Source organism: Thalassophryne amazonica, chromosome 9 (assembly GCF_902500255.1).
Source record: "Thalassophryne amazonica chromosome 9, fThaAma1.1, whole genome shotgun sequence".
In the NCBI taxonomy this organism is placed as follows: Eukaryota; Metazoa; Chordata; class Actinopteri; order Batrachoidiformes; family Batrachoididae; genus Thalassophryne; species Thalassophryne amazonica.
In genome coordinates this window covers 53,841,966-53,864,596 of record NC_047111.1, presented here as the reverse complement: position 1 = coordinate 53,864,596, position 22,631 = coordinate 53,841,966, and the positions used below count along the sequence as shown (strand labels likewise).

The 22,631-nt window shown below is 39.0% G+C and overlaps 1 protein-coding gene across 1 annotated transcript in view; it reads left to right on the top strand.

Moving 5' to 3' along the window:
- The first annotated feature begins 2,140 nt into the window (after positions 1–2,140).
- Positions 2,141–22,631, top strand: part of LOC117517920 (glutaredoxin domain-containing cysteine-rich protein 2) — a 90,792-nt gene continuing 70,301 nt past the window's right edge. The window contains 3 exon segments of the mRNA XM_034179052.1: positions 2,141–2,179; positions 7,398–7,463; positions 8,857–9,040. Coding sequence (XP_034034943.1) covers positions 2,141–2,179; positions 7,398–7,463; positions 8,857–9,040 — 289 coding nt within the window.

Sequence of the window (22,631 nt, the reverse complement as noted above, 5' to 3'; positions counted from 1 at the left end):
ATGATGCAGGGGTCAGTGATGACAGTTGGCAAAGAAGATCGAATGAGTGAGATTTTGTCACTGAAAAATTGACAAAATTTGTCACACAAAGAAACAGAGGGAACAGCACCAGTTGAATCAATAGGGTTAACAATTTTGTTCAAAACATTAAAAATACCTGGGGTTTGTGAAGATTTGTAGACACAATATTTGCCATATACTCTGATTTTGCAGAGTCAAGCAGTCTGATCAAGCAGTTAGTGCACTTGCTTCCAAAACAGAAAGCTCCCAGTTCAAGACCACACATGCCCATTTTCCTTGAAATGTGGCATTGTCTCAGGAAGGGAAACAGCATAAAACTTGTGCCAAATAAAAATGCAGATCCATATAGAATTTGCGCAAGAGACTGGTGTATGACATACACCAGTGCAAGGTGGACTCGTGTACACAGCAAATAATCCACCGCAGATTTGCAGAATTTAGGGAGGAGCATCCTACACTCATCATCCTCTTACTTGGTTTATAATTGCCTACAGCATATGATAGATTTTCCAGTCTAATTTACACTTCATGATAGTTATCAAGTAGAAGTACTTTACACCATCTGGGGAATAGACCTTCATTTGGGATTAAATATGTGGCTCAATGAGGCTTGTCTTGCACATTCGGGGCCAAATGCATTATGACTGTCACTACGGAACGAAAGCCATTACTTCTCTGTTTCGATTCGCACCATTAGTTCATAGGTTGAGAGAAAATGAAAGTGGAAGATCTTTGTGGCTAGCAGGCCGCATGTACTGAGTAATGAAGCTCATTTTACCTATGTATTGAGGGAGGATAGTGGGGATAGTAGAATATACATGACAGCTAATGTGGAGAAACAGAGACAGATTTACAGTGGCAGTCCCTTAAACCAAAGGCAGCTTAGTAAATGAATCCCTTACTGACATGCTCCTAAAATACTTTCTTGCTTGGCTGACCCTATTGGATTTTTATGTAGATATGCTTGCTGATGAACTACATTAACCAGCATGCTTTTGTTCCTGAAGAGGAAGTGATTGTTTTGGACCCACCTCCAGCAGAGATAGATAGGTTCTAAGAGAGGGCTAACTGGTGAGTGACAGTCTCCTGGGGACTACCAGGCTGCTAGATTATTATATTCCCTGAGTGACAGCAAGAGTGAAACTGGATAGTTAGTTCAAAAAGTTCAGGTGGCGATGTCATAACCTGCATGCTGCTGTGTTGTGTTGATAATTTTCAATACATCACATCAACACGTAGTGGGTTATGTTACAGTGGCTTGCATAGTACGAGGTCTGTTAGAAAAGTATCGGACCTTTTTATTTTTGTAAAAACCTGATGGATTTGAATCACGTACGCTTGCATGAGCAAACCTTGAACCTTCGTGCGCATGCATGAACTTTTTCACGCCTGTCGATTGCATCATTTTCTGGTAAGCAGCCTTTGTGTGAGGACATGTGTAGTGCGCTCGGCAGATTTTCATTGCAAGGAAAAAGACGGAACGACTGGAGCAGCGCCGAATCCAATTTTGCCAAAAACTGGGCGACAGCCAGGTGGAAACCATTCGAATGATTCAGACGGCTTTCGGTGATGATCCTATGGGCATCACACAGATTAAGGAGCAGTACAACCGGTTTAAAGACGTCCACACAACAGTGGAGAGCGAGCCACGCTCTGGTCGGCCATCAACATGCTGAAATGACCATATCATTTTCAAAGTGAACTCTGTGGTGATGTGGGACCGTCATGTGACTGTCCGAGAAACTGCGGAAGAGGTGGACATCAGCACTTTTTCGGTACATTCCACTGTGACAGAAGATTTGGCCATGAAAAGAGTGCGTGGGAAAATTCATGCTGATGCTAACGGTGGAGCAAAAGCACTCTGTGTGAAAGTCTCACAGGACATGCTGTGACATGCCCACCTCTTCCACAATTCTCAGATAGTTACGACAACTCGAAAAGTCACCGAAAGCTGTCTGAATCATACGAATGGTTTCCACCTGGCTGTCGCCCAGTTTCTGGCCAAATTTGAAGGTGCGTGCTCAGTCATTCCGCCATTTCCTTGAAATTAAAAATCCGCTGAGCGCAAACACATGTCCTCACACAAAGGGCTGACTTACCAGAAAATGATGCAATCGACATGCGTGAAAGTCTCACACGCCTGCGCACGAAGGTCAAGGTTTGCTCCTGCAAGCACAGTGATTCAAATCCATCAGGTTTTTTGAAAAAAATAAAAAAGGTCCGATTACTTTTCTAACAGACCCTCGTATTCAGCCACTTGGTATTTAACGCTTAATCTCTTTCTGTGCATTTCAACTACAAAAACTACAATCAGGCTTCTCCAATATAAAAATTTCTAAAATGATCTTCCTTAGACTCAAACTGAAAGTAAATCTCTACAACTTGATATAAATTAATTAAAAATATAAAAGCCAGATGATGGGTTGCATAAGTAATCAGCCCCTTTGGTGTAATACCCATCAGTTTAATTGCCAGTTTTTTTCAGACAAGTCATGGGATGGAGGCACGAACAATTCCAAATCACTGAATATGTCTTGACACTTTATTTACATCAGTTACTGAAGAAATACAAAGAGTGTGGCACACTACTGGTAAATCTGTGTGGAGTAGACAGTTCTCAAAACTGAATGATTGTGCAAGAAGGAGAAGACTGAGGAAAGCCACCAAGACACCCAGACAACCCAAAAGAAGTTTATAGGCTTCTGTGGCTGTGATTGGAGAAATTGTGCATAGTGCATGTTTTGCATTTTGTATCCCCAGTTATACAGCTTGCCATAAATGCCATAAACAAATTAAAATGCATGAAATACCAAGGGGCTGAATACTTTTGCAAGCCACTGTATGTATTATGTATATACTATATATTTTATGATGTACTGTATTTACAGTTTGGCAATGCCTTCTCATTGGCCCGGTGGCCCCTCAGGCCTGTACTATAATAGGAGAAACACTCGTGGTCACAATGTGGTGTGTTTAACCTGAACTGTGTACACTACGTACTGTGGTCATCATGCATTGTTGATTAATTGGCCTTTGTACTGTGCAGGTAGTTCTACAGTAGTCTACTTGATCATAACCCAGACACAGACCTGGTTTTTTTGGATGCAATACCAAATGGTTCCATGCACCAAGTTACAGTAATAACTAATTAAGAAATGTAGAATAGGAACAAGTACCGTATTTCTTTGATTAAATGCCATGGTGTTTATTTTTTCAAGCCCGGCACCTAAACGTGGCAGTCTTTTATTCAAGGTTGCCGATTGTTAACAAAGTGCTGCTTACTGTCTGCACTGTAATATGGTGTAAGTTTCACACATATCCAGGGATGTGGCTAACCAAAGACAACCTTTTTAGAGTCAGAGCCCTCTGTGTCGCTTGCATAACTCTCCATAGGCTGGATGTGCACTTCCACAAAGGACGGGAGGACTGCAGGGCTACAATGATCACTTTTCTGGTGTCCCTCCTTCCTCTCCCATCAGCTTTAGAAGGTCTTGCACTGTGTCATGCCGATCATTTTGCTCATGAACATTTGGCAGAAAGTCCGCAAATATGACCAACTTCATAGTTGGAAAGAGACGCTCAAATGACCCCACAATTCATGGAGGGAAATTGTATGTACGGTAAAGTTGGTTTGGATGTTGATAATAAGAAAGATAAGACTTTACGATCTCACAGTGGAAAATTCACGTTACTGTCAACTTTTACTCGTATAAAGAAGTGGAGCTGTCAGTAGCTGCTCCATAACTTTTTGGGTGTTCTACAGCACCCACTAACGTGACAGAGAATTGAAGGGACACACCCCAGATGTCCACTGCGTGGCCACGGAGATTCTTAGTCGTAAAAGCATAAATCAGGCTTCAGGATTTTAAGGTGCCACTTCGCAGCGGACTTAGAAAATAAGAGTGACTCGACCAATTGTAATCGTTTTTAATGCACATAATGCCAGACGCTTATTTAAGGCAGGTGTTATTTTTTTCAGATGAAGTTTTGACCCTGCCATTAAATGAGGCAGGCCCCCCTCTTCAAGGTCAGGTATTTAATCAAGGAAATACCGTACTAGGAAGAATAAAAGATTTTCAAGCATCCTTTCAGATTCACATAACCAGGGACAGAAGTGCATCTCTGATAGAAAGCAACTGGTCCCCTTGTATTCATCAACTCAGGACTAATAGGAAATGTGCAAATTATTTAAAAATATCAGCCCCCGCCTCTCCTTATTTAGAATAAGCGGGCATAGAAAATGAATGAATGAATGAGTTATAACTCATCTCTGCCATTTTGCCAGCCAGAAGCCAACCGCCTCCACCCCACTGCCACAGGTTGGTCCCTGTCTGAAGCCTGGGATAGGCTCTGGCCCTACCTTCTTCCAACAGCAGGATTTGAGATCCACATACCCCTTCACCATCAAGACTAGGACCTGTCCTGCAAAGACTGTTCTAACATTCTGTAAAACATCACTATGGATTAAATCATAATAATATTAGAATTATAATTACACTAAATTAAATAACAATTTTTACTTTATCCATCCATCCATCCATCCACTCCATCATCCATCCATCCATCCATCATCCATTCCATACCATCCATCCATCCATCCATCTCCATCATCCATCCATCCATTTTCTTCGGCTTTATCCGGAGTCGGGTCGTTGGGGCAGCAGCTCAAGCAAAGCCGCCCAGACCTCCTGATCCACACACACCTCCTCCAGCTCCTCCGGGGGAACCCCAAGGCGTTCCCCCGGCGAATTTTTACTTTATTTGAAATGTAATTACAAATGTTTATTTTACCAATGAGGATTGAAGGCAGAGCCATTTACCTTAGGAAAGACAAATTCTGGTCTAGATTTCTGTCAGTTTTTGGTTTTTAAAGACATATTGAGGTGACTAGATTCAATTGGCAGTTGATGAAGAAACACAAAAAAGTAACTAATATGTAATGTTTGGAAAGATAAATGCTGTAGGGACAGAATCCATACTCTTAAAAAGTGGAGCCCCTCCCCACTTAAATCACATTAGAACGTACAAAGTGATGAACAACATCTCACCAGTATCAATACATTTCAACATGATAGGGTTTATGTTGATTAATTCTGGCAAAGTTTGGTAGAAGTTAATTAAAATACAAAAATGAGTTCTGCTACTGTAACAGGAAAATGGTATTTCATCCTTCATAATGGGAGTATGAGCTGAACAGACAACTCCTTTTTATGACTGCCATCAACACATTTATAGTACAAACTATGTTTAACATCAGATGTAAAAGAAACTATCTATGTTAAATTAGAGGATTTACAGAGACTTAAATCAAATGTGGCATGCTAATAAGTCTAACATTCATTACAAACTATAACATGATCAGTTTAATGAATCATGGCCACAAATTATGAATTGTAATCAATATAATTGGAAGTTGAAACTGATCACTTATGAATACAGAAAATGAGTACACTGTATAAAATTAGTCTAGACCTTGAATATCTGCAGTGTTTTTATTGCATTTGTAGCAAATAAGTTAAGATAAGTGATAGTTTGGCGGTTCTGTAGGTTCTGAACCAGGATGAAAGTTTTGGTGTTTGCTATCAAAAATGGTCTTGCAGCTTCCAAAACTTGTGGAAAATCAATTTCAAGTCTGTAAAATTTTAGAAAAAGTTCAACGCTTTGCAACAAAAGTTGTGGAGAAATATCTAAATTAACAAGAACACGTTTGTCACTGAGCAAAAAATGTAGAATATGGAAACTCGCAAATTAATTTTTAATCTGAAAAACTCAGCTCAGAAGTTATCTTCAAAATGCAGAGGACTTGACTCATGCCTTAAAAGTTATTAAAAACTGGTGTATCAAACAACAAAGATGATGGAACAAAAGAAACAATGAAACAAAAACCACAAGGTAAGACTAAGGACTTTATCCTTCTATGTCCAAGATCTTTTTATCCTTGATGACTACAATTATTTTTTCTGGGAAACTTTGTTTTTATCCTTAGTAATCAATTTTATGTATATTTTTTATATCATTTCATTGCCAAAATAAAAGTGGTGGCCTTTGATGCACCAGATCAATCCTGAAAGCAACTTTGTTTTTCATATGTAATATCCCATATACATGTCTGCTACCTGCTGGATGCTGGACGATTATGGCGAATTGTACATATTTTGTCTGCCACCTGCTGCCCATTGTACCCACCTTCATGTGAACATCTTCAAAGTCACTCTTGGATTTTTCAACCTGGACCTTATTTTTAGATGTTTTCAGGTTCAACTTTTCGTTCGGGACAAAAACTATTTAAATCATTCCAGCATTGCGTTACACTAACAGCATCATGGGCTAAACAGCTCTAAAATATAATGGTGCAGGACAAGCTAAAACATGTAAAGTAAACAACTTCTGGTCACTACAACATCTGTAAAAATGCCATTAGAAGCGTGTGGTGACATGGAGAGCACTCCTACAGATGTACATGTGTGCATATTTACCTCAACAAAAGTAAATAAACTTTTAAAGTGACTGATTATGCAGACAGTGTCTTACCTTAGCCTTCTTTTGTTTTGGTGTAACCATTCATCACCACGTTCTTGCAATTCGATTGTCAGTTTTGGACTCCTGGTGTTTACAACAGGAACTAGCGGCACATTTTACCTTCATTGTTGCACAGTAGGTGCACTCATGTCAATTTTTGTTGACACTAGAACTTTGGAATGTAAACAACACAATAACGACTAACTTAAGAGGTGCACTTCTTCAAAACATCAAGCCCATACATCTCACATTCACACAGATGAAAACAAACAAGGAACACACTTTTAAACAAGCAAAGTATTGTTTAATCATAGAGTAAAGATTTTCATTCTGACAGAAACAAACATCAAAAGCTATGTTTGCTTTGAAATGTGACGCTCTAGGCCTCACTTGAAAGACAGGCAGGCAGTCTTTTAACTGTCTAACAACTCACATGCACACTGTCTTTTTTCCTCCACTCTCACAAATACTGGGCATTGCACGCAACTAGCTTCTATTCTGGTGCTCATAATTCTTTGATGACAGCTTCTGGTTTCCAAACCACCCTTGTGTACACACAATCTTGCAGTGAATAATTAAACAAGTGGAACTAGAAAGGTTGGTGCCTACAACAGCAGGTACACTCAAACTCAGGATGCAGGAGGACGCACAGGAGCCGCTTTGTCTCATTTAGTTTATCCGTCCACTTCTCACACACATCTCTTCAGTTGGACTTCCACACGCTGTGCTTTCGTCAGTTTTTTTTAGCACTCCATGCTTTCATTACACCAGGTACCACAATACCCAGCTGATGCCATTTTGCTACATGTAAGGAGCTTCTTGGGTGGATTGACCCTCTCTCAACCTCTGGCACTTAGTCGGCTACCATGGAGGAACTCCAGAGGAAACTGAATCAGCGCTATGAGGACACAAAACCCAGAAAGGTGAGTGATTATTGGAGAATATTTCAGTTTGCCTGAAGTACACGTTTTATAAGAAGCTTTGTATTAGAGCCATTCAGAAAATGACTTTCATGCCATTGATGACTTTAGTGAAATTAGAACTATTTCTGGTATTGTGAAACTGAAACAAACAAGCAAAATATTTTGAACTTAAGACAACTCCTCCTATTTCAAGATATATTTTTGGAAAAATACTTTCTGAAAACCAAATCTCTCTTTTTCTGGAGAAAATGCTTTTATTTGGAACTTATGCTAATACCAGCCAAGGCTCACGTTTTTCGTCGTGCTCCCGTCAGGGAATGAGTCACATTTTCGTGGTGCGTTTTTTTAATATTACTAATTTTAACCCTGCCCCTTCCCCTAAAACTGACCTTAACTAAACCCTCTCCTTTCCCCTAACTGGAACGCTAACCCCCACAGACTCCCCCCCACATCACTCCGCATATGCTCCCGTCACAAAATGAATTTGTGCTCCAGTCATGAAAATGTGGTGCTTGTCACGATGGTATCACAAACCATAGTTTTAGTTTATCTGATGCATCACGAAATGTTGTGAGATTGAGTTGCATTACAAGCATATTTCCCCTTTTTTCTATCAGGTTCTGACACATTGCTACTTTTAGGACTGCATTGAGATTTTATGACTGCTAGCATTCTAGCATTTTAAAGAAGCTTTTTGGGCTTCTCTTCTAACATTGTACTCTCACAATGTATTTCTTGGCTGCTTGACAATTGTTTGATGATGCAGTGTTTTTCACTATGAGTTTAAAGTTCACATCATAATCAAGTTGCAACCTCTGGTGCGGAAAAAAATTAAGCCAGCACGGATGATGTATGTTACAGCTCTCTGTATGACCACTTGAGACTTGCTGAAAACTGATTAATTACCCCATAGACTCCTGTGTTAAAATTACAACAGTAACAAACATGTTTACAGCTTAGCACAAAAATTATTTTTTGTCCCTAGGCTAGTTTCACCAATCATGACAACTGTACAGCAGTGATTTTTTAAAATAACTACCCAGGTTAAGGTGTTTCAAGTCATTAAGGTATGAATAGTTAGGGTTATTTTTACTTTGACTGTCAGCTAGTGTATGCTGGCAAGATACAAGACTTAGTTCCATGTACTGGTGTGGATGTACATGGAATGTAAGCCCAGACACAGAAAATATATACAGAGTAATATGGAAGTGCATGCATATATCCATACATTCTCCTTGTCTAATCACAGTTTTCTGTACTCTCAACTTTTCTCTTTTTACTTGCAAAATATACAAACTGTTCATTAATGTGTGATAGCTTCAAAGCTTCAGTATATTATCAAAATTTTCTTGAGTACAATAAAACACATTATCTCTTCACCTCTACATTATAGGTGAGGTTCAAGCTGGCATCATCGTACAGCGGTCGAGTGCTCAAACATGTGTATGAGGATGGTCAGGAGCTTGACAGTCCAGAGGAGAAATACCCTCATAGCTTCGTCCACCGCAAAATCCCTCCCAGTCATCTGGAGATGGAGCAGCTTTGTGGATTTGAGGATGCTCAGGGAGACCAACAGGGTGGGCTTTTCCACTATGTCTTTATCTGCTTTGTATGTATGAGTGCGCTGAGGTTTGTTTGTGTGAAACTGTGTGTAAAATGGTAACAAGGAAGATCAGAATGATGTTTACAATAGAGTCATAGGCAGCTCTACTGTGGGGCTTGATGGGGCTGTAGCTCCAAAGAATTGCAGTAGTGCCATGAATTTGGCATTTGCTATTCATATCGTATAATTTCAGCCTCTGTTTCCCATGGCCACCACTACCAATCTCTGACTGATTTGGTTATATAGTTAGTATTTAGTAACTAGTATTTAGTATCTAGTTCCCAATTCACCCATGACATATTCATACGCTGCAGTGGGAACAACTGAGCAACATCACAGACTCACATAAGATACAGTAGTGTTCAGAATAGTAGTGCTATGTGACTAAAAGATTAATCCAGGTTTTGAGTATATTTCTTATTGTTACATGGGAAACAAGGTACCAGTAGATTCAGTAGATTCTCATAAATCCAACAAGACCAAGCATTCATGATATGCACACTCTTAAGGCTATGAAATTGGGCTATTACTAAAAAAAAGTAGAAAAGGGGGTGTTCACAATAATAGTAGCATCTGCTGTTGACGCTACAAACTCAAAACTATTATGTCTAAACTGCTTTTTTAGCAATCCCGTGAATCACTAAACTAGTATTTAGTTGTATAACCACAGTTTTTCATGATTTCTTCACATCTGCGAGGCATTCATTTTGTTGGTTTGGAACCAGGATTTTGCTCGTTTACTAGGGTGCTTGGGGTCATTGTCTTGTTGAAACACCCATTTCAAGGGCATGTCCTTTTCAGCACAAGGCAACATGACCTCTTCAAGTATTTTGACATATCCAAACTGATCCATGATACCTGGTATGCGATATATAGGCCCAACACCATAGTAGGAGAAACATGTCCATATCATGATGCTTGCACCACCATGCTTCACTGTCTTCAATGTGAACTGTGGCTTGAATTCAGAGTTTGGGGGTTGTCTCACAAACTGTCTGCGGCCCTTGGACCCAAAAAGAACAAATTTACTCTCACAGTCCACACAAAATATTCCTCCATTTCTCTTTAGGACAGTCGATGTGTTCTTTGGCAAATTGTAACCTCTTCTGCACATGTCTTTTTTTAACGGAGGGACTTTGCAGGGGATTCTTGCAAATAAATTAGCTTCACACAGGCATCTTCTAACTGTCACAGCACTTACAGGTAACTCCAGACTTTCTTTGATCATCCTGGATGTTTTCTGTTTTCTTCCACACGTCTCTGGATTTTTTGTCCATTTTAAAGAATTGGACATCATTGTAGATGAACAGCCTATAATTTTTTGCACCTGCGTATAAGTTTTCCCCTCTCCAATCAAGTTTTTAATCAAACTACACTGTTCTTCTGAACAATGTCTTGAACATCCCATTTTCCTCAGGCTTTCAAAGAGAAAAGCATGTTCAACAGGTGCTGGCTTCATCCTTAAATAGGGGACACCTGATTCACACGTGTTCCACAAAATTGACGAACTCACTGACTGAATGCCACACTACTGTTATTGTGAACACCCCCTTTTCTACTTGTTTTTACTAATAGCCCAATTTCATAGCCTTAAGCGTGTGCATATCATGAATGCTTGGTCTTGTTGGATTTGTGAGAATCTATTGAATCTACTGGTACCTTGTTTCCCATGTAACAATAAGAAATATACTCAAAACCTGGATTAATCTTTTTAGTCACATAGCACTACTATTATTCTGAACACTACTGTATATTCAATTTTGGGTAGGATTACTTTGAAATGTAATCCAAAAGTAATCAGATTACAAGTAATCCAAATGTATGTACATACATACATGTAATCCACATGTATTTCTTTCAAAGTAATCCTACCCAACCTTTGATATATTTTCATTATTCTGTTTGTTTTAGTATGCTAACATCATTAAAAATGGATTGTTGCATGTTAAACAACTCTGTTCAGGAACCTGAACCTGGTGAAATAGAGAAGCTTGAGGTCTGGAGTCCATCATTCAGAAAGAGTGATGGAGAACAGCCCCACCTAAAGGAGAGGCTGACTTAATGGAGCAGATAATGGAGAAATCATGCATTCGGTGGTACAAGCACTAAATCTGCCATAGTGATTCTTATGACATTGCTCCACGTATCTAGTTGACTGGCCAATTGAAAATTCAAACATGACCAACCAAAAATTCATGTATGCATAGAAAAGTGCCTATTTCATTGATTTAAAAATGATACTGATGTCAAATTCCATTTTGTTATATTTTATTTACTATTTATAGTATTTATTATGTTTTATTTTGCTTATATGCCAAATTAGAGTGAAGTTTATACATTTAGTCTGAATGGGTTTCATTCGGCACATTATGAAAATTTTCATATCTTGAAACTACTGCATGTAGGCCTACTAAAAGGTGTTAAGTGTGGAATATATTGTGTTATAATTTTTAATATCTGCCGACACCACGGACAAATGGCAATTTATGCCACTAAGAGTGTCATATATTACTGTTGAAACATGAAAATTAAAACCTACAATTTGAGAGCAAGCTCACACAAATCAAATAAGTAATGGCAGTTTTGTAAGGAAAAAAAAAAGATTTTGGGGTTGATTCGGTGGCCATCGTGGCATTAGGCACCATCTTGGAATTCACTGATGCTGTAAAACATTTCCATTGTGATAAGAGCATTTCAATGCAAAAATTTATTTTATGGGAGGTCATTTTGGTGGCCATCTTGGAAAATAACCACCATCTTGTATTTTCAAGTGGCCAATCAACCAGATTTGTTAATTACTATTTTGGTAATCATCATATCAAATTTGGTGCTTGTATCAATGTTTGCATGATTTTACTGTAAAATTGATATTACCTGTTCTACTAACTGTATTGCTGGTTGTTAGGTGTACAGTTTTTGTTGTTCTGCTTTCAGTTTTCCTGAATTTTTTAAAATTTAGCTTTGTATCCTCTCAGAAGGGTAACTGTTGTGATTCTGATTGTTGATAATGTTTTTTCTATCTATTAGATACTATATGTGTGATTGAGAAGTTCACATGGTGGAACTATAGGAGTGGTAAAGTGGTAAAGAAGGCTGACATGCTCACAGATCAGCCCTTTCTTATTTGCAATGGTGGTGGACGGGTTGTCTGATGGGATCAGACAGGAGTCCACATGGACTTTGTTTGCAGATGGCATTGTAACCTGCAATAAGAGTAGGGAGCAGGTTGATCTGAGTTTAGGGAAGTGAAAGTATGCAGTGGAGAGAAGGGGAATGAAGGCCATTTGTTGCAAGATAGAGTATAAGGGTATGAATGAGAAGGAGGGTGACAGAATTGTTTCGGTGTAATGAGTATAGGTGGTGAAGGTGGATGAGTCTGATGGAATATTTTACTCATTAAACTCATTTACAACCCAACTAGTAACAATAATGTCCAGTGTACTGTGCATCTGGAAAGTATTCACCGCGCTTCACTTTTTCCACATTTTGTTATGTTACAGCCTTATTCCAAAATGGATTAAATTAATCTTCTTCCTCAATTCTACCTACAATACCCCATCATAACAGTGTAAAAAAGTTTTTTTTTTAAGATTTTTGCAAATTTATTATCTCTATCTCTCTCTCTCTCTCTCTCTCTCTCTCTCTCTCTCTTGCTATATATATAGTAGCTTGCAAAGGAATTCAGCCCTTTAGTATTTCACGCATTTTATTTTTTATGGCATTTCAAATACAAAAAGTAAATCAGGCTTCTCAATATAAAAATTTTTAAAATTATCTTAGACTCAAACTGAAAGTAAATCTCTACAATGTGATATAAATTAATTAAAAATATAAAAGTCAAGATGATGGGTTGCATAAGTAATCAGCCCCTTTGGTATAATACCTTTAAATAGTCAGTTTAATTGCCAGTTTTCTTCAGACAAGTCAGGGGATGGATACATGAACATTTCCAAGCCACTGAATATGTCTTAAACTTTATTACATCAGTTATGAAGAAATACAAACAATATGGCACTCTATGGTAAATCTGTGTGGAGTAAACAGTTCTCAAAAACTGAGTGACTGTGCAAGAAGGAGAAGAGTGAGGAAAGCCACCAAGACACTCAGACAACCCAGAAGAAGTTACACGCTTCTGTGGCTGTGATTGGAGAAATTGTGCATAGTGCATGTTTTGCATTTTGTATCCCCAGTTATACAGCTTCGTGATGAAGTGGTACAGAGGAGGGTTTTCTTTCACCAAAGCATTAAATCTAGGCTTAAATCTCAGATGTACCTTCTGGCAAATCTGTAGCTGAACTTTCAGGTCTTTTTAATAAAACCCTCATCACTGTAAAGCACTTTGAGCTTCTAATACAGATGGAAAGGTCCATTTACCATGATTTGGAAAGGCATACATCTGTCTACATATAAGGTCTCACAGTTGACAGTACATGTCAGAGCACAAATCAAGCATAAAGTCAAAGGAATTGTTTGTAGACCTCCAAGACTGAGGTCTACAAGTCTGAGGCACAAATCTGGGCAAGGGTACAGAAACATTTCTGCTTTGAAGGTCTCAATGAGCACAGTGGCCTCCATCATCTGTAAATGGAAGAAATTCGGATCCACCAGGACTCTTCCTAGAGCTGGCCACCTGTCTGAACTGAGCGATTGGGGGAGAAGGGCCTTATTGAGGGAGGTGACCAAGAACCTGATGGTTACTCTGTCAGAGCTCCAGCATTCCTCTGTGGAGAGAGCAAACCCTTCACTAAGGACAACCAACTCTCCCAATCCAGCAATCAGGCCTGTATCATAGAGTGACCTGACAGAAGCCACTCCTTAGTAACCCCCCCAAAAAAACCACCAAACAAACAACACAAAAACCTCTCCTTTTTTCATGTTGTCGTTATGGGGTGTTGCGAGTAGAATTTTGAGGGGAAAAAATGAATTTGCTCCATTTTGGAATAAGGCTATAACATAACAAGATGTGGACTAAGTGAAACGCTGTGAATACTTTCTGGATGCGCAGTACTTACGGCTTATTAGGAGTATCTGTTGATTCCCACCAATAAATCTCCTGCTGCTGTCCTGAGTTTCATTTTGGCAGGGATTACAGTCAGTGGAGACACTCATGCATCATTTTTGAGAGAAGTCCCCCCCCAGGGCTGCAATTAGAGTGGGGTGTGGAGATCACAAGATGAAGCATTGGCAGCATCCAATCTGTGCATTTCAGCAAGGACTTAAACTATCATGGGAGCTAAACATCATCACTGCCACCGGTCAGCCAATTAAAATAAGATCAAATTTAAGTCCCAGTGAAATATTAAATATTAAATTGGCTATTACTTGTAACATCTTTCATTTGATACACTGTAATTAAGATAATGAAGTTTAAATGCATTAGTGGGGAGTTATTAAAATGACAGTCTTATCTTACATGGTGCTGAAACTTTCTGCTTTGTCATCATTTAAGTGACTTTGTAAACTTCAGCAACTTATTCAATATGGCTGTCTTAATCTCAAAATACTTAAACTGAGAGTTAAGTTGCTTGTGTTCCGGGTCAGGCACTCTTATTGGCTCAGTGAGTCTTTCTATGCCAAGTCCAACTCTTCTCAGCAGGTTGGAATGTTTCTTGATGAAGCCATCTTCCAGATGCCTCCAACAAAGATCTCTGTCTATGATGGGACTTCAAAAAGTACTCTGCCTCACCCAGAAAGGTCACATTTTGAGGCTCCAGATACATTTGTTTCCAAGTGAGGATGAGAACTTTCTAAAGTACCCTCATACAGATATGATTTTAGAAAAATATTAACATTTATTTTTAGTTACTGTACCTCCTCAACTTGGTTGTCCCACATGATTACATCCGTCTGTTATTCCCTCCTGCTTTCTTTCCATCTCTGTATTAATCTCTTGTATTCTTCCTCAGTGCTGTCTGACAGCTCCTTGAGGGCAAACCAAGACATTCAAAGAGTGCAATTTGAGTTCCTTGCTTCTGGAGGGATGTAGTGATGGAGAGGGAGGCATTAGTCCTATTTATACTTGGGCTGGAAAAAGCACTTGTAATATTTGGCCACCTGTAATATTTTATTCTGGCATTATATGTGAATAAATAATGGTGCAACTATGTAAAAGCTGATGTGTCACCATTTCCATTGTAGACAGAAATATAGAATGCTTGTAACAAGGATTCAGGATACACTCACACAAGGCACTGTACATGCCTGGATATGTTGGATTCTCAAAGTCAAGCTCATTGATGAATGCTGTGGACTGTGGCCAGATGCGACATTCACAGGTGGTCAGGGGTGCAGTCCATTTGGACTTGTGTGTAGTCTGCATATATTGTGATCAGAAATGGTACAAAACTTAGACAACACATTATTAAAGGAACTGCACAGTTAAATAATTTCTAATTAATATGCAGTGGTGGGCACAGCTAACCAAAAAGTTAGCTTCGATAACCATTAATCCGATAACTGAAAAGTTATCTTTTATGATGCTAAACCAATAAACTGCAAAAAAATGTATCTTTATTACAGATAACAGATAACCGATAACTTTTATTCAGATGCGGCCACATCAGATTACACTGTCGGCTTCTGATAAACCAGTTTCACTTTCACTTTTCGTTGTTGGGTAAATTCAAGGATCACAAACACATAAGAATGCATGAAAAATGAATGAAATAAAAATAAAACCCCAAACACTGTCATCATCTTTCAAAAGCAGTAAAACACAGTATTAGAAGTCACAGTTTATCTCGGTATTAGACACACCGTCATTTACGAACTAAAATGCTGCTGATTTTTTTTCACACGCTTTCAACCCTGCGGCTTAAACAACTGAAATACATCCATTAATGCATTGATTGGCAGCGTAAAATACACATATTAAATATAAAGTCTTACCTGTTAGTTTCAATGTGATTCATCTGAATAAATAATCCACATAAGGTGTCCTTTAAAAAAAATCCAAAACAGTGTCTAAACATGAATAAAATAAATAAAAGAATGTTAAAATTACTCGGTTTTGTTTTTGTGTCAAGCGGACAACTCACTGTAACATCCAAAGTGAACCTGAAAAACACAACCCACAATGCTCCCTGCATTGACCGGCCAATCACGTTTTGCACTTAATGATGACGTCATTAGCAAGTGACAGGCAGCCAGTCTGCTACAAATACACAACAGATGGACTAAAATGTTTGATATAAGGGTTTCCAAACATTTTGGACCGTTAAACTTTGCTCACTTTACCAGCAAAAAAAAAAAATGTTATCGGACTGAAAGTTATCAGAACTCAATTTATCGGAAGATAACTGGTCCGATGATGGTTTTAAAACTTATCTGAAAAGCTAATCCGATAGCAAAAACATTAGCTTCGATAATTATCTTTTATCGGATTAGCTTACCTGTGCCCACCACTGTTAATATGATCATTACTACTCAAACAATACAGTGATCAATTAATGATACACATTTGGGTTAAAAATGGTTGTGTTTTCTTACCTCATTGATGAATGTGAATTGTACTCAGCAAGCAAAGCTGCAAAATATTTTCTCACCATGTGCTCCATAAAAATATTGTCATGTGTGTACTATGATTGATTGATAAATCCCATATTGCATAATTTATTCAGGCATATGAGAAATGTTTAGACCACTTAAGATACAATACAATATAACACTTTATTGTCCCCTCCGGGAAATTTGTCTTGGACCCCAAGAGTTGCACAGATAAACCTGCCATGGCACAATTACATAACTCATGCATATTGCACATAACTTAATACACACGCCAATATTGCACATACCCCTTTTGGACAACAATTCTGCACAAATGGCTCATGCATATTGCACATATCCCTAATACACATATCCAAATTGCACATAACCCAATTGTACAGCAGTCTCACACAGATGATTCATGCGTATTGCACATATCCCTAAACCACATACCCATATTGCACATACCCCTATTGCACAGCCGTCTCCCACATATGGTTAAAAGGAAAATGCTGACAATATAGTGAATGACAATGAATAAATAACACTGAATAGCAATGTCACCATGACATGAATGCACAATCCTACTACCGTACCTATCCCAGGAACCATTATTTAAAACTGTAATTGACATGGGCACGAATGAGTTCTTAAAGTGATTCAGTCTACATTGAGGGATTCTGTATCGCCTGCCAGATGGTAGGAGTTCATACTCATGGTAGAGGATGTGGGAATGATCCGACAAAGCTCGTTGTGCTTGTTTGAGAACAGATTGTTGATGCATGGACTGCAGGAAAGAGTTTTCAGTTATCCCTACAACTTTAATGGCAGTCTTCACCAGACGAGCAAGCTTAGATTTTAACTGGACAGAGAGATTACCGTACCAAGATGACACCCCATACCGGAATGATTTCCAAAACAGCCTGATAAAACAGAAAAAAAAGATCTTCTGATCAACCCCAAACACCCTAATTCTGCGCAGAAAATACAACCTCTGCTGTAAAGGGAGCATAAATTATTGATGTGTTTTCCAGCTAAACTGGTTAAGTAAATGCCTAGATACCTGTAAAAACTGACTTGATTGTATTTTTTTCATGGATTACCAGAGGGGTATGATCACCAATAGAGCGAGGGCCAGTTATCATCTCAGTTTTCTTTACATTTACGGTAAGAAAATTAGAATCACACCAGTGGACAAAAGACTGCACCTCATTAAAGTACAATGATGGATCTGAGTCTTTGTGAAGCAGACTGAGGATGGCAGTGTCATCAGAAAACTTAAGAACATGGTTTCCATGGAAGTGGCCAATGCAATCGTCAGTATAAACAGTAAAAAGGATAGGCAAACAGACACAGCCCTGAGGTATGCCAGTACTGATGTTTTTTTGGATCAGAGATAGTGTTGCTAACTCTGACATTTTAAATTCTGTCTGTTAAAAAATAATAAAACCATTTTATAATTACACGGTTTAATGACAGGTGAATTAGTTTTTGGATCAGTAAATGAGGCTGTAATGTGTTAAAAGCAGAACTAAAATCAATAAATAAAAGACGTGCGTAAGCCTTTAGATCTTCAAGGTGTTTTAATGTCAGGTGAGTGATGCCATTAATGGCATCATCTGTGTCCCCCCTCTCCTATAAGCAAACTGCAGTGGATCTAGATTTGAATTTATCTCTGACTTTAAAATAGACACAATATATTTTTCTAAGCATTTCATAACAACAGAAGTTAAAGTTACAGGTCTAAAATCATTGTTAACCATTGGGCAGGGTTTTTTTGGGGACGGGAACAATAACTGATTTTTTCCAGAGTAAAGGAACTGTGTGCTGGTCTACAGACTGCTGGAAGACCGGGAACCAGGCTGGTGTAAGCTCCTCTGAAAAGTCTTAAAAAAAGCTGACATGCCATCTGGGCCAGCAGACTTATTTTTTTCTGAACCCCACTAAAAAGTGACCTGATTTTGCCTGGATCAACTACTAACCTAGTGCACAAATCAGTAGGTTAAATGGAATTTAAATATTAGCACAAGCCAAAGAAAAATCCTGGGTCTCAAATCTCCAATAGAAGTCACTGACCCCAGGTTTCTTTTCAGCACTGTAGCCAGGCTGACAAAGAGTCAGAGCTCTATTGAGCTGAGTATTCCATTAACTTTAACTAGTAATGACTTCATGACTTTCTTTGCTAACAAAATTTTAACCATTAGAGAAAAAATTACTCATAACCATCCCAAAGACGTATCGTTATCTTTGGCTGCTTTCAGTGATGCCGGTATTTGGTTAGACTCTTTCTCTCCGATTGTTCTGTTTGAGTTATTTTCATTAGTTACTTCATCCAAACCATCAACATGTTTATTAGACCCCATTCCTGCCAGGCTGCTCAAGGAAGCCCTACCATTATTTTGCTTCAATCTTAAATATGATCAATCTATCTTTGTTAGTTGGCTATGTACCACAGGCTTTTAAGGTGGCAGTAATTAAACCATTACTTAAAAAGCCATCACTTGACCCAGCTATCTTAGCTAATTATAGGCCAATCTCCAACCTTCCTTTTCTCTCAAAAATTCTTGAAAGGGTAGTTGTAAAACAGCTAACTGATCATCTGCAGAGGAATGGTCTATTTGAAGAGTTTCAGTCAGGTTTTAGAATTCATCATAGTACAGAAACAGCATTAGTGAAGGTTACAAATGATCTTCTTATGGCCTCGGACAGTGGACTCATCTCTGTGCTTGTTCTGTTAGACCTCAGTGCTGCTTTTGATTTTGAGGTATTAAAGGCACTGCGCTGCGGTGGTTTGAATCATATTTGTCTAATAGATTACAGTTTGTTCATGTAAATGGGGAATCTTCTTCACAGACTAAAGTTAATTATGGAGTTCCACAAGGTTCTGTGCTAGGACCAATTTTATTCACTTTATACATGCTTCCCTTAGGCAGTATTATTAGACGGTATTGCTTAAATTGTCATTGTTACGCAGATGATACCCAGCTTTATCTATCCATGAAGCCAGAGGACACACACCAATTAGCTAAACTGCAGGATTGTCTTACAGACATAAAGACATGGATGACCTCTAATTTCCTGCTTTTAAACTCAGATAAAACTGAAGTTATTGTACTTGGCCCCACAAATCTTAGAAACATGGTGTCTAACCAGATCCTTACTCTGGATGGCATTACCCTGACCTCTAGTAATACTGTGAGAAATCTTGGAGTCATTTTTGATCAGGATATGTCATTCAAAGCGCATATTAAACAAATATGTAGGACTGCTTTTTTGCATTTACGCAATATCTCTAAAATCAGAAAGGTCTTGTCTCAGAGTGATGCTGAAAAACTAATTCATGCATTTATTTCCTCTAGGCTGGACTATTGTAATTCATTATTATCAGGTTGTCCTAAAAGTTCCCTAAAAAGCCTTCAGTTAATTCAAAATGCTGCAGCTAGAGTACTGATGGGGACTAGAAGGAGAGAGCATATCTCACCCATATTGGCCTCTCTTCATTGGCTTCCTGTTAATTCTAGAATAGAATTTAAAATTCTTCTTCTTACTTATAAGGTTTTGAATAATCAGGTCCCATCTTATCTTAGGGACCTCGTAGTACCATATCACCCATTAGAGCGCTTCGCTCTCAGACTGCAGGCTTACTTGTAGTTCCTAGGGTTTGTAAGAGTAGAATGGGAGGCAGAGCCTTCAGCTTTCAGGCTCCTCTCCTGTGGAACCAGCTCCCAATTCAGATCAGGGAGACAGACACCCTCTCTACTTTTAAGATTAGGCTTAAAACTTTCCTTTTTGCTAAAGCTTATAGTTAGGGCTGGATCAGGTGACCCTGAACCATCCCTTAGTTATGCTGCTATAGACGTAGACTGCTGGGGGTTCCCATGATGCACTGTTTCTTTCTCTTTTTGCTCTGTATGCACCACTCTGCATTTAATCATTAGTGATCGATCTCTGCTCCCCTCCACAGCATGTCTTTTTCCTGGTTCTCTCCCTCAGCCCCAACCAGTCCCAGCAGAAGACTGCCCCTCCCTGAGCCTGGTTCTGCTGGAGGTTTCTTCCTGTTAAAAGGGAGTTTTTCCTTCCCACTGTAGCCAAGTGCTTGCTCACAGGGGTCGTTTTGACCGTTGGGGTTTTACATAATTGTTGTATGGCCTTGCCTTACAATATAAAGCGCCTTGGGGCAACTGTTTGTTGTGATTTGGCGCTATATAAAAAAAAAAATTGATTGATTGATTGATTGATTGACTGAGCTTTTTATTATTTTTTTTATTTTATTTTCCTTTATATAGTGCCAAATCACAACAGAGTTGCCTCAAGGTGCTTCACACAGGTAAGGTCTAACCTTACCAACCCCCAGAGCAACAGTGGTAAGGAAAAACTCCCTCTGAGGAAGAAACCTCAAGCAGACCAGACTCAAAGGGGTGACCCTCTGCTTGGGCCATGCTACAAACATAAATTACAGAAACAATTCACAGAACAATTCACGGACGAATATACAAGAATTGCTGTTGGTGCACAGGACAGGAGGGTCGCCAACACAAATACAATTCCCATCTCTGAATGGAGCTGCACCTTAAACAGAGAAAAAACTGAATCAGGCATCAGAAAGACAAAAAATACAGCATAATTTGCCAGCATTAATCAACAAGACAAACAGAAGAAATACTAAGGTGATCGCCGGCCGCTAGCCCTAAGCTTCACTAAAAGACCCAGAATTTAGGTAAAGTTGAGGCCGCGGCCCGCTCCAATTACTAATAACATGAATTAAAAGAGTAAAAAGCGTAAAACAAAACTATACCAGTATGCTAGCTATATGAAAGGGAAAATAAGTGAGTCTTAAATCTGGACTTGAAAGTCTCCACAGAATCTGACTGTTTTATTGACACAGGGAGACCATTCCACAGAACAGGGGCACGATAAGAGAAAGCTCTGTGACCCATAGACTTCTTATCCACCCTAGGGACACAAAGTAGTCCTGCACCCTGAGAACGTAAAGCCCGAGCCGGTACATAAGGTTTAATTAGGTCAGCTAGGTAGGGAGGTGCCAGTCCATGAATAATTTTATAGGTTAGTAGCAGAACCTTAAAATCTGATCTCACTGGGACAGGAAGCCAGTGAAGAGACGCCAAATGGGTGTAATGTGGTCAAACTTTCTGCTTCGTGTCAAATGTCTGGCTGCAGCATTTTGAACCAATTGAAGAGCCCTAATGCTAGACTGTGGTAAACCAGAAAATAGAACATTGCAGTAGTCCAATCTAGAAGAGATGAATGCATGGATCAGGGTCTCAGCATCAGCCATAGACAGGATGGGACGAATCTTCGCTATATTTCGCAGGTGGAAGAAAGCAGTCCTAGTAATATTTCTAATATGGAGGCCAAAGGACAACAAAGGATCAAAAATAACCCCAAGGTTCCTCACTTTGTCAGTGTGATGTATGACACACATACCTAGGCTGAGTGTTAACTGGTCAAATTGATGCCGATGTCTCACTGGACCAAGAACCATCATTTCAGTCTTATCAGAGTTTAAAAGTAGGAAGTTTCTAGACATCCAGCTTCTCACTGCTGCAAGGCAATCTTCTAAGGATTTTATGTGAACGAGATTACCAGCAGTTATCGGCATGTATAACTGAGTATCATCTGCATAGCAGTGAAAGGTAATCCCAAAATGCCACAATATGTGCTCAAGGGGTGCTATATAAAGGGAGAAAAGCAGGGGCCTAAGACAGACTCCTGTGGAACCCCAAATTTCATGTCACTAAGGTTAGAGGTAGTGTTACTGTACAAAACACAGTGAGAACGTATGGTCAAGTATGACGTCAGCCATGCAAGAGCACTCCCAGTAATCCCAAAATGATTTTCCAGCCTATCAAGTAGAATATGATGATCCACTGTATCAAATGCAGCACTGAGATCTAACAGCAACAGAACCGTAGTGGTGTCCGACACCACTTTTTCCAGAATTTTAGAGCAAAATGATAGATTTGATATCTGCCGATAATTTTTCAATACACTAGGGTCAAGATTAGGTGTCTTAAGGAATGGTTTAATCCCTGCAGATTCGAAACATTTAGGAACCGATC